We start from the raw sequence: 13,874 nt of genomic DNA on the forward strand, positions 1-13,874 counted from the left end.
TGTCATCAGTGATGTCATCGATGATGTCACTGACCATGTGATGAATGATGTAATATGTGACGTCGTCAGCAATGCATTGCAGGGGCGCGAGTTATAGTTAGCTGAGCTAACTATAACGGCGGAATTTTTCTGGTTTTGTACGAGTGAAATGTCCAACTAACTATAATGTCCCTGAAACCTATGGTTTTTTCAGTGAATTTCTAAGGTTTTTTTAAATGCTAATTTCTAACTATAACAGACCTGAAACCTACGTTTTTTCAGTGAATTTCAATGTTTTTTTAAATGCTAATTTCTAACTATAACGTCCCTGAAACCTATGGTTTTTTCAGTGAATTTCACAGCTTTTTTAAATGCTAATTTCTATCTATAACATAGCAGTCTCGTTTTCAGAGTGGTGGAGAAAGGTGAGCATGGCCTCCAAACACCTTTTAGCAATCCCACTGTGTGGGATTTACTGGAGGTAACAGGAGGGGTAGTTATCCCCCAACGTCAACCTTGGGGGCCAACTACCCCTTTTATTACCTCCAGTAAGTCCCACACAGCAAGATTGCTAACTTGTTATATCAGGTCCCGCCCCTCCCTGCACCACTGTGCAAACACGCCCCCTGGCGCGTTGTAAGTTAAAGGATTAAGTCCCCTTGAATCCTGGGGGCCAACTAGCCCACCAGGTACCTCCAGTAAGCGCCACAGAGCTGGATTGCAGAGAGGTGATCCGAGACCACGCCACTTTTTACACCACGCGGCTTCTGGCGCACTGCTGCTCGGAGGATGAAGTCCAATTGTGTCCTGAGGTCCTCAGGACACGAGGACCTCTTCGCCCAACCAGCAGTGCGCCAGAAGCCACGTTTGCAGGTGGTGTAAAAAGGGGCGTGGCCTCGGGCCACCTCTCTGCAACACAGCTCTGGTACTTACTTACTGTGGTGGTCCCCGAGGCAGTGTGGGGGTGCTGAAGCCCCCTCACACTAATTATTGATTTCATCCCCGGGTGGTGGCGGTCCCCGGGGCTTGGGGGGGGGGGGTCCTGCGAGGCCCACCCGCCCTTATTTAATTTAGCCCAGGGAAGGTGGCGGCCCCCGCCAAGCGTAGAGGGGTTGGGACCCACGTCTTTATTTTCAAAGCCTCGGGGAGGTGGAGGTCATCAGGGCTGCGAGGGGGCCACGTACCCCACGCATTTAATTCATTACCAGAGCCCCGGGGAGGTGGCGGTTACATGGGCTGCAGGGGCCTGCAAATTTAAACCACATTGCCCCTGGGACCTTGCCCACCCGGGGGTCTCATTAAAATGAAGCGTGGGAGCCCACACTTATTTATATCTGGGGGGGGGGGGGGATTCCGCCGAAATTATTTTTAAAAAATGCTTTTTTTGTGGCTCTGGGGGTCCTTGTGGGCCCCCCTGAACAGGCCTAGGGGGTCAGAGTATTTCTACCCTGCCCCCTTTTCTTGTTTTTTATCTTTGTTTTACTGGTTTCTTGTGATTCGGTTCTATCAAGTAACAAGATGGCTGCCAACACTGGTTTGGAGTGTTGGCAGCCAATCAGAATGAAGCTCGTGCTTGGGAGGGTTCACGAACCCACCACGCCCACAGATATTGAAACTTTTTCTTTTTCTAATTTCTCAGGAACTACTGAGTGGATTTACACCATTTTAAAAACGATGCAATAGGTCTCACTTTCACACGAGTTTGAGCTATTGACATTGCAAATAACAATGCCTTTTATTTTTGTTTTAGTTTTAAAAACATAACTATAAGGCATTGTCACTTACAATGCCAATAGCTTAAACTCTCGTAAATGCGAGACCTATTGCATTGCAAATGCTTGTTTTTTAATGTAATTAATGCATCGTGTGGTAATGCACTATGATTTACAGACATCATTTTTTCATTTGAAATGGCCACTAAAGTTCATCAGACATATAATTTACTAACAAAACTATATTGCACACAAGGGATAATGCGTAGAAATTGGGTTTCAGTAAATATTTATCTTATATGCACACAACCAAGCACAGTGCCTTGATTTGTTTTGACCCTACAATCTTTCTTTCCATCACACTTTAGAATTATAAAAAATGTGCTTCGTTTTTGCTTTCCTAACTACTGAATGTCTACAGTTATTTACATTTTGTTGTGCATTGCAAAAAATAACATCCTGCAGCTTTCCTTTCACACTTATTGTATCCCAGCAAAATTGTCATCTAATTCACTTTAGTTTTCTTTCTCTAACTGCAAAGTGAGAGGAGTTTGTAAGCACCAATCCCCATGTTACAAAAATAAGCACAAATTTGTCTGACGACATAACCTGACATTTGACCTTGGTCTTTGAAGTGCAGAAAATGTGATGAGAGAAATTCAGATTATAAAGGCATCTCTATTTATTGCTTGGACTTTCTTGACCCACCAAAAATCGAATTGTGACCCAACCCACAGTTTCGGAAACAATGGTGTAGGCTGGAAGAGGTACCCGCGGACTATCTCTCCACTTTGCAATTTGGCCCTTTTTAGCAAAATCTTTCCTGATGAAAGCTCATCCACCCATTTACTCATCTGTACAACTAATCACGTGTCGACTATCAACACAACTCACTTATGCACAACCAATCCTTTCAACTATCATAATCAACCATTCACTCATTCGCCATCCCATTAGCAATTAGCCAAGGCGAGATGAGAGCCATGAAATTCATACATAACCAAGCCACAAGGTGGCGATGTTTTGCCACTTTTCGTTAATCCGCTGCAATGTATGGCAAGCAAAACTAATGTTGAGACGGTATTAGTTTTCAGGTTTCCTATAATATTGTAATGTTAAGTGTGTCATTATATGCAGGATGTGCCCAATTCTCTATAGCAGGATCTCGCTGCACTAAGTTGAGGGCTCTATGTAAAAGGTCTAGTGTGTTTTCCTCCTGACCTAGGACAGGCAAACGCACCCGTAACGAGTACAGGAAATGCCAACAGGCCTGGCCTTGGCAAGAATGGAACGGTTGAAAGCACGTTTAATAAAAGTATAAGACTAAAAGCAAAAAAAGTAACACAGCAGTAGTCGAAAGAATGCACTCACATGATTTCCAAGAAAAAAGGTAAAACAATAACCACACTTGTTTATTGGAAGACATGCCCTTGTGCTATGTTCGCGGTATATTGAATCTACAAAACAAACACAACAAGCATCGCGGTACCGACGCTTTACTTTTAATGTTAAAAAGTAAAGCGTGGGTGCCGCGATTATACCAAAAGTAAGGAAATAGATGTTTTTTTCTATTTCTTTACTTTTGATATAATCGCGGCACCCACGCTTTACTTATAACATCAAAAGTAAAGCGCGGGTTCCGCCATTATACCAAAAGTCAACAACTAGTGTTGCGCGCGCACCACAGAGGAGCGGGGGGGGAGCGTGGCAGCGACAGCAAGGCGAAAGCGCGCTGCTGCGCGTGCTAGCCACTGTCTGGAATTGCCGTAGCAAAGGCGGGACATGCGCCCGCATTTGCCCAATCACGTGCCTTTTTTTGTAAAAAAAAAACAAAAAAAACACGAAAGCAAATGCCTGACGGCGAAAGCTGATCACACGAACGAGTGTGGTTAGCTTTCAAAACCCCATACAAAAGGGCTGTCGCTGCGCGAGCAGTGCTGCGCACTGCAACGCAGTCGTGAGCCCTGAAAAGGGCTCTTTCTAAACCAAGACCGACCTTTTTGCCAAATTTGATGTTATTCCGTTCAGCAGTTCGGGCTGTAGCTTTGGCTAAAGTTTCCTATGGGAGTGAACATGGGGAAAACGTGTTTTGGGACACCCCTTTTTTCTCAGTTCCCGCTTGTTGAATCACTGAAAGACATGAGCTGACCAGTGTGGGCCACTAGTTTTGACAATTTCGCGACGATTCATCAACCGGCGCCAAAGTTATTGGGAAAAGAAAAAACGCTTTTTAAATAAAAACGAGGACCTAACTAACTACCTACTGGCGACTGCCAGTAGGTTATGGATATATATATATATATATATATATGCACTCACCAAAGAACGAAAATATATTTCAGTTGGAAAATGGCCCTCTCTGAAGGGTCACCCCAAACATTTTGCCTTCCTCATCCTCTTTTGCGGTATCTTTTTCTTGACCTCAGAACTTTGAGCACTTTACCACTGCTAAGCAGTGCTAAATTGCATGTGCTTCTCCCCTAAACATGGTGACATTTGTGTATACTTGAATGGCATTTTGAGTTTGCTTACAAGTCACTTGTAAAGTGGTATTCCGTATACCCAGAGTCTGTACTCTAAATGCTAATAATGGGCCTGCAGCACTGTATGTGCCTTTCAAACCTGTCTCAGGCCTGCCATTGTAAGGCCTGTGTGTACAGTTTACTGCCACTTCGACTTGCCATTTAAAACTACTAGCCAAGCCTTAAACTCTCCTTTAATTACAAATACGTCACCCCTAAGGTGGGCCCTAGGTAGCCCTAAGGGTAGGGTGCTGTGTAACTATAAGGTGGTATGACATGTACTGTTATGTTTACATGTCCTCGAAATGACAAACAGCTACATTAATTTTTCACTACTCTGAGGCATACTCCTCTCAAAGGCTAGCATTGGGAATTTCTTCAAACAATTTTAATCTGTTATATCTGACTAGAAAGGAGTAGTTACATCATGTTTCAAGTCTTTGGAATAGAAATGAGAAATCCTCTTTAGTGGTAAAGATGGATTTAATTGTAATTGTAGTATTTCTAAAGCATGTTAAACCATAAGGCATCTAGCTGAATGAGACTGCAATGGGTGAAGACGCAGAGCAGATAGAACCAAAACAATCTGCCGGCTCAGAGGGAGGGCTAATTTGGGAATAACTAGGTTTTGACTTGCCTACGGAATATCGGGTAAGTATTTAAACTCCCAATGTATTCCAGGAGAGAATTCCACAGTACGGCGGCCACCAACATTTTTATTTTAGAAATGCCAATTTTAGAAAGTGGACATTTCTCTGCTCGTAACTTAGCTCTGTGTGCCTTGCAAACTGTCTCCAATACACGTCTGGGTTTGGTGACAGCTACACTTTGTGCATTCCATCTAGAGAGCCACAAACACAGGAAGGGTGGGTGGGCGTGACGGAGAACTCATCTGCTTTCATGCACATTCTGATGGGGCAGGGAGAGGGAGCGGACACTTACATCTGAACAGGTAGTGTCCCACACAAAGGGCTGATTACCCCTCACAGATAACCTGGCAGACAGGGCTGGGATGAAAGGGGATCTGTGCACTTCAAGAGCTTGCTTTGAAGTCAACCCACTTCAAAAGCACATTTGGGTATAAGTACTGGGGCTTTGACCCTGCCAAGACTGTACACTACCTGACCTGTGAAGAACTCTGCTAGTAGTAAAGACGGCTGTGCTTCAAGGATTGCCACTCAGCTTGACTGACTGTCCTGTATTGCTTTGCTGAGCTGCCATCTTTTCTCTGCCCTGCTGAGGACAAGGACTGGACCAGTCTCACTTCAACCCAGAGTGACTCCAAGGGCTTGCTGGCTTGCCCCCTGTTCTGAAGTCTCAGGGCAATCAAAGACTTCTTGCAACTCTGCTCCTGGACTCTGCCATCCATGAGTCCGCCCTTGCCTGAGGTGCCAATCCAGTTCTGGGACTCAAAAGTGGGTTATGTGGCTGTTTTTGCATCACATCGACGCAGTGACGACTTTCTGCTGATCGCGATCGGCGACTGCCTCGGCGGACTGTGTAGCTCTACACTGACAGACAGTGCAGCTCGACATCGGCGCAGTGCCTGCATCGTAAAGGAGTTTCAACTACAAAGTCTTAATCGACTCGCGGATCGGTGCAGAGGCTCCGTCTCCCTCCATGGGATCGACACAGCACCTCCGCGAAACCTCGCAGCGAGTCTTCGACGTCTATGCATGCTCCTTCCAAGGTACTTTATTAGGGCGACCTGTGTGAGTCCTGTATCTGGCCTGCCCTCCATCGCGGTAGGCATGTACTTTGGATGTACCCCAGTCTAGCGCAACCTCAAGTAACCCCTAAGTGCTATTGTCTTCTAAGGTGGTTTTTTTTTTAGTTCTTTAAAAAATCATAACTTCGGGTCTACTTATTGAATTTTTGTCATATGATTTTGATTAACTCATAAAATTATTCTCAAGTTTTCTACACCTGTTTGGAGTATTTATGTGTTACCGTGTGTGTTGCACAAATACTTTACACATTGCCTCTTTAGATAAGCCTGACTGCTCTGTGCCTAGCTATCAGAGGGTGAGCACAGGTTATCTTTTAGTGTGTATATTGCTTACTCTGACTAGGATTGTCCCTACTTAGGACAGGGTGCATACCTCTGCCAACTAGAAATCCATTTCCTAACATTATCCACTACAACGTTTCGTCGCTGCACAGCTGACACTGCTGGATTTTCGAAAAGCTTCATGAGTGAAAATTCCATTTGGAAATTGGAATCTATGCAGTTTTAGAATCTCTTGAGATGTGCAGTAATAACGTGGTATTATCATTTATGTTCAGCATGGAAATGCTTCACAGTAGAAAACTGACGTCAGAGCACTGGGGTGAGGGGTACTTATATGGCTCCATTGACGTCACTTCCGTTGACAACGTCAGGATGGAGCCAGGCGACGCAGTCCCCCGGCGCGCAGAGGTACTGCTGGGGAAAAAGGTTTTCCAGATACAGTCTGATGCCTGGGGATATTCTAAGTTAAGGAATCTGCGGCTAGACTGTGTCTCTACCAGATAGATCGTTACAGAAGGTAAGTAACTCGTTCATTCAGTCCATCTAGATGCAATGATTTTAAATGGTACAGCCAGAGCTTTTCTCTGGAGTCCAGAAATTCTTCCTTTAAGACACGTTCCACATGGAAAGTTTGCAAATCTGATAGCAAAGGGTCCACAAGGTTAAAATGATTGGCTGCAGGCTGGTCAAGTTTCTTATCAATTAACACACACACGCACACACACACTCACTCACTCACCCCTCTCTCTCTCTCTCTCTCTCTCTCTCTCTCTCACCCCTCTCTCTCTCTCTCTCTCTCTCTCTCTCACCCCTCTCTCTCTCTCTCTCTCTCTCTCTCTCACCCCTCTCTCTCTCACCCCTCTCTCTCTCACCCCTCTCTCTCTCACCCCTCTCTCTCACCCCTCTCTCTCTCTCTCACCCCTCTCTCTCTCTCTCTCTCTCTCTCACCCCTCTCTCTCTCTCTCTCTCTCTCTCACCCCTCTCTCTCTCTCTCTCTCACCCCCCTCTCTCTCTCTCACCCCTCTCTCTCTCTCACCCCTCTCTCTCTCTCTCTCTCTCTCACCCCTCTCTCTCTCTCACCCCTCTCTCACCCCCCTCTCTCTCACCCCTTTCTCTCTCTCTCTCTCTCTCTCACCCCTCTCTCTCACCCCTCTCTCTCACCTCTCTCTCTCTCTCACCCCTCTCTCTCTCTCTCACCCCTCTCTCTCTCACCTCTCTCTCTCTCTCAGCCCTCTCTCTCTCTCTCACCCCTCTCTCTCTCTCTCACCCCTCTCTCTCTCTCTCACCCCCCTCTCTCTCTCTCTCTCTCCCAGGGCCGGACTGGTCGTAGCGGGCACCGAGCGTTTCCCAGGTGGGCTGGTTCTCGACCCGTGGGGGCTGTTTTTTTGTTACTGGGTGCCAGTTTTACAGCAGCAAATCGGCTCCCAGTAACAAGCACGCAACAGCAGTGTTCCCGTTAGTACATGCTCCCCCACTGGAGCCGGTTGGACCCAAGTGCCCGGGTTGGTTTGCGATCCCAGTGTGGCCCTGCACCCTAACCACAAGGCAGGCAGAAGTCTGTGCCTTAAGTGAAACTCCTGATGTGGTTCCTGGGTTGAGGGCTCTGTGCTTTGCCACACCTACTTGGCAAAGAGTTTCTTTTTCTGGGAGCTTGTTTTCAGAAAAGAAAAAATGGCTGCAACGTGGCAGGAGTTTTCTCACCGTGCGTTGCAAACCATTTTCTGGTTTCCCTATCTGTGACCGCTTTACATGGTGATCCACTTTGCATGGTAGTGACGGTTGCCCCGACATCGAGGGTAGAGCAACGCTTTGCTAGTGAATGTCCTTGTTTATCACCACAAAGTGAAAAGAAATGCATCCTCTGCATTTGAAAGCTGTTACTTTTTTGACCCGTTACATTTTTTGCCATAGGAACATCAAATTTATTTCACCTTAACTTCCACTGCTCTTAATTCATCTTTTGAACCTGCCCATTGCCACACACACTGAAATTCTGACCATGCTGATTTACCATTCTTCTTCTAGGCATAACCAATGTGGGTGCAAATCCTGGTCTGGGTCTAGGATGTGTCTATATGGAAATAATGGTAGTCGAAGTAATGGTAGGTTAAGAGACGGTGGAGCAAAAGAAATCTTATTTAGTTTTTAGTCAAAAATCCTGTGTACTAAAAAAACAAACATTTGACCACACTGTATTTCCATCCTGTTTTTCACCAGAACTATTTATCTTAAAACGTTCCTACCAAAATATCTTACAGCGGATACGGCGTTTAATTCTTAAACTGCTCTGACGTCAGAGCAATGAAGCGCAAGAGACCCCTAAATCCAAGATCTGACTGATAGCGATCAGCCACCTCCCCAGTGTGAGGAAAGGGAATGCAATGACACCTTTTGCATTACCCAAAAACATTTTACCTATCAACTGCCGGTCTCTGGCGAAAACAGGATGAGCGGCACTGGCTTTTACATCAGTGAGAAAGCAGGTTTTGCCTAAGAGCGGCTACAAGCAGGGAGTGAGAGTGAATTCTCAAATGGTACCGTGGAAGTATGGCTGACTGGCAGGTCCTTTTTTTTGGGCGGGAAGCGTGGGTACGGGAGATATTGCCAGAGACAGAAAGACAGGGTGTGAAAATATGAGGTATTTTGGGGTTGGGGGGAGTTAAGGCAGGGTATTGCCAAGGGTGAATGGTTAGCAGCATGGCAGGATGCAGTTTGCTTTCATATTGATTTAGCGGGGAATGTTGTCCTGTAGATGGTGTGGGAGGCCCCGGGGGGCTAGGGTATGAGAGTTCATTTTGTACATAGCTTCCCCATCATTCCTACTACTGCACTGCTGATCTGAACAGTGGAGCATAATTTGGGATGGTACTTTACAACATAATGTTCTAGATGGGTATTTGCCCGTTCTTGTTGTGTATTTATTATCACTTGCAACCCCACGGAGGAAAACAAAAAAGCTAACCATCTATAACTCTGCATAATCGCATTTTCCGAAGTATGATTTACTTTTGGCACCAATCATAAGTGAGACGCTGAACTTATTGTGTAAGAGAATATATACCATAGTGTTGTCGATATTACTGAAATTACATGAAAAAATATTTGCTCTTAATTGTAGAGATGGAAAACCTTCACTATTCACAAGGTATAGTTTATATAAACTGATTATGAATGATAATGTAATTATTTGTATGAGGTTGTGGGAAATCTTTAAAGGCTGCAGCTCACAGTGTGCTGGGGTTTCTTTTTCACCAAGTCGTGCTCACACCTTCATGCATGATATTCCTCTGTTTGTTTGTGTAATTTGGATCTTTTTTCTTTATGATTTACAGGCCAATCTGGGAACAGCAGCAATCCATTGGGAGGAGTTTCTGTTAAGTCTCCTAACCAAGGTCTGCGGTTGGGCTTGTCTAGGTTTGCCAGAGTCAAACCACTGCATCCAAGCATGGCCAGCACTTGACTTGCTCTTAAAGAAAGATGTTTCTTGTGTGATCTTTCATTGTTGTCCTGCCCTGTAGAAGGGCTCCAATTGGGAATGGCTAATCGGGTTGTGTTGGTGAACTTCTGATGAAGTTTCAAGTTTTACTGTTACTTCATCTTCCTTCCTGCCATTATCAGAACTGTTGTCTGAATTGACGTGCAAGACTTTACCTGAGGCTTTCCCTTACATATCACCAGAGTGCTCCTGGTTGTTTTCAACTACAATCTCCTCAACCGCTGGTGCTGCTTTGCTGCTTTGCTTCAGACTTTGCTGATTATGCTCTTTTCAGTTTGTATCTATGAAGATGGGCGGCACAAAAGTGAAAAAACAATGTAGTGCTCACATAGAGAAAGTAACTTTATGTACAATGTGGCTTTTGTGTGCTATGCTCTCTTTGTGTGCAGTGTCCTGTCGGTGCTTAGAATCAGTAGGATACCTCTGATTGGACCAATATCTTCCTTGTCAATGTGGAGTTGCCTGATGCTGTAACATACATCTGAAACCTATAAAACCATATTGGGTGCTGATCTTGAGAGAAATACCATGGTGTTCACAGGTCCACCATTATTGGTGGTACTTGGTAGACCACAGCTTGAAGCAGAGAACAAAGTGTTTTAAAGGTAAATAGTTCCTTTCGAGTTTTTAGTATCATTTTTAAATAATATGGGGAAAGCAACATTGTATAATTCAAGTGTGCAGATTCGCAGCCTCATTTAAACTTAGATTTTTGCTTAGGCGGTGTTCTCGCATAAGCAAATAATATCAGAACGCAGTATTTTCATGTATATTTCCACAGCCTCAGGGCAGGTGTTTAAAGAGACATGCCGCCGAGTTGGAAGGAAACATAACCAGGCCATAAATGAGCAGTACCCGAGAATCTGCTGGAATAATGTGATGTGAGGAACTGTCATTTTGCCACAAATTTCGTGCTTGTTTGCTCATACTGTGACTGCATTTTTATGGATGAATTAACCACGGTTTACCCAGTAGGATATCCAGAGCCGAAACAGGAGGAAAAAGTTCAAGGCTTAGCCTCGTCGTTTCTCCTATTTTCCAGATGAAAACCAACCTTTAGCAGACCTTAATGGAGGATGTGTCTATTCTCCAATGGACGAAATAAGATATTTTAGGACTATTTTAATAAAATAATGTTTATACAAGACACTTGTCGTTCTTCTAATAAAACAAATGACCCAGCCATTCTTTTTAATTGAAGATATTAAAATATACCTCTGTGGTGCTGTTTTTAACTACCCTCTGTTATTTCTCATAATTACAGCTATAAACCCACAGCAACATTTGTATGACCCTGAGGCAGAAAACATTGAATTTAGTAGATTGACTTGCACTTTGGAAAAAAAACATCAAAAAAATATAAAGGGAATATGCCATTATACAATGTGTGTGCGCCTAGAAGGCATTTTTTTGTGTACATGCCACTGTCTTGTATATATGTTTAAGTGGGGCACATTGTTTGCCTGTGACATGTTTTTTTTTTTAGCTCTTCACCACTTTTGGATTGCATCACATTTAAATACCAAACTAGCTTTAACTCAATAAGATTAATCTTCACATTATTTACACTTGCCCAATTTCAATATTTGAAATATGTGGGGACGGCAAGGGGCAACAGAGTTCATCCTCCATCCATTTCCAGTTTACTGGATGGATGACGCTATACTGCTTCAAATGCATGGTGATATGCCAAGAATAGGAATGGTATGACTATGGTTGCCATCTGTTGGAGATTGGCCTGAAAATGTAGGTTTTGGTTACAGGAAAATATGTGTAACATGCAGGTCGGGTTCCATGTTTTTTGGTTCAGTCAACACCTGCATTTTAAAATCTATCTTATCAGGAATATTCTATTGTTTGCATCAGGCTTGTTTAAAGGGTACCAAAATTAGTTTTAACTAGTTCCGCTTCAATGATGCTTCTCTTTAGCCGAGATCCATGACGACAGCTGATGACATATTGAGTAAATGTGGCTGCTGTGACATGGCCCAACTCCAAATAGGAGAAAATGCAATCTGTTATGGTTTAGCTTTGATTATCCTTAGGCATATATCTGACCCTACCTCTTGCTTTCAGGTGTCCGCTTTCTGCACTGTAGGCAGAAGCAGTAGAAGGTATGCACCTAAAATGATAAATGAGTTACTTCTGTCAGGTTTAAATTCAGTGCTTAATTTGTAAAATATGAAATGCAGGTGCTCAAATGTTTGTCGGAAGCCACACCTACTTTTACCAGCTCCACCCACTTCCTCCACTGGCTCCACCCACTTACTCTATTGACTCCACCCACACCCTCAACTGGTAAAAGTCAGATGTAATACCAGATCTGAATTTCAGCAAGGGAGCCTGCCTCATAGTAAGGTTTTGATAGGTGGTTCCAAACTTACATATTTGAAAAAGAAACTTCAATGTAATGAATTTAGGGATTAAGAATAGGAGGCCTAAAGTATTATAGATATTTTGGACTCCGGTTTTGCTGCAGGCCACACTAGAGAAATATTTTAGCTCTGGAGCAAAATAGAGTACATTTTCAGCATCACCTTGTCCTAAAAATTACAAACATCGCTCAAAGGTGTTGAACAATCATGGACGCGCAACGCCCTGTTTGGGAGCATAATGTAGCGGATGCTTTAATAAAGGGTGATTTAGCTCAAAACGTAAGAGTCAGACAATGCACAAATGGGTGCAATGTCTGATATTCACATGTTTCTCTCATGTTCATTGCTAGATTTTGCTCCCCAGAAAGTGTCATTCATAGTCGTTGAAATGTCACTCATGCGAATGGTGCACTGCGTCGAGAGCAGAAGGACTTCATGACCTGGCAAATGAAACTCTCCACTGAGAGACCAGGCCTCCGACTCGGTTCACTTCATACCAAGTAAGTGACTACCCTCCATCACCTACTGACTCCTCTCCACATTACAATGGTGCCTTTCCCCTGCCCTATAGTTTCCTAATACTAAAGACACTCATCCCCTTCTTGATCTGATAAGCCATGCCTACCTACCCCACATCACATTGAGATCATCACGGTGGCAAGATCATCCTGCACCGTGGCGACACCTGTTCCCGTCACTGTCTTGCTTGAGAGCTCTGCTCCTTTCCATGTATGGCAAGATGGTAGCTTTGCTCTTTGCTAAGAAGGCCACATTGGTGCTCTGGGAGGCTACTGTGATGAGCACCAGAGGTAATGTAAATGGAACGCAGGCAACACCTATAATACACCCCGCTCCAGGTGCACTCTATGGAAGTTCCTGAGGGTTTCGAAGCCCTATGCCTAGCACTTTGACTGATGTGCTGGAACTCTTCCTAAGATCAGGGGTCACACACTGTTCCTGCGACCTTCTCCCCTGTCAGTCTACGCTCATTTTCCTCTAGATTCAGTTATATCTACTCTTCCTTGACGTTGGCTAACAAAAATTTAAATTATTTACATATCCAAAGGTAATGCAATGATGGAAAGGTGAGCAGTAAGGGGTAAGTAGCACAAACATTCGCAAAAGCAGTAGATCTGGGTTTAATTTGCTTACACAAGAAGCATTACCACATTAAAGAGAGATACTTGGGAAGATTCCAGTGGCAGCTGCCAGACAGGGTAACAGTTGTAATGTAGTCCTTTATGCAACTCAATGCAAGAACTGGAGCAGAGACTGGGAGGATACAATGAGGCAGCCAATAACATTAGGTGAGAGATGTTTACTCAGCAGGATTGGGGCAAGATGTGGTTTATAAAGTCTCAAGCCCATGGCTCAAAGAGGCTAGTCGAAGAAAGACAGTGGTTGAAGGGGGTGGACTCAAAATTCAATCTATAGTGTTAGACATGTGTTAGTTTTACAGCTGCGATATAAGAGCACCTGAACAAAAAGGACAATGTAGGTTAGCCTGACAAGTTAGCATTGGCCAGAAACCATATGCCCCGAATCGCCAATGTTGAAGTGCCCGCAGGTTTACCATACTTTACACCGACTCGTAGAAGCAAGCACAGGGGCAGTCACAAAGAATCAGTCCCATGGTAACCCTCAATCTTTGTAGTTACTTTATTCGATATATTAAAAACATATCATAAAAGTTTGGTACAATAAATATAAAAACAGTTTTAAAAACCCACTACAACTATATGCTTTGAACCTTATACAATTAAAAGCAATAAAAGATAG

At 44.0% G+C, this 13,874-nt stretch overlaps 1 protein-coding gene across 1 annotated transcript in view; it reads left to right on the top strand.

Annotated features, from left to right (window-relative positions):
* RAD51AP1 (RAD51 associated protein 1) overlaps positions 1-10,865 on the top strand; it is a 361,837-nt gene extending 350,972 nt beyond the window's left edge. Inside the window, exon 12 of the mRNA XM_085652597.1 lies at positions 9,557-10,865. Within this exon, the coding sequence (XP_085508723.1) occupies positions 9,557-9,684 (128 nt within the window). The 3' untranslated portion in view covers positions 9,685-10,865. The remainder of the gene's footprint in view (positions 1-9,556) is intronic.
* Positions 10,866-13,874: the final 3,009 nt, after the last annotated feature.

Source organism: Triturus cristatus, chromosome 4_1 (genome assembly GCF_964204655.1).
Source record: "Triturus cristatus chromosome 4_1, aTriCri1.1, whole genome shotgun sequence".
NCBI lineage: Eukaryota > Metazoa > Chordata > Amphibia > Caudata > Salamandridae > Triturus > Triturus cristatus.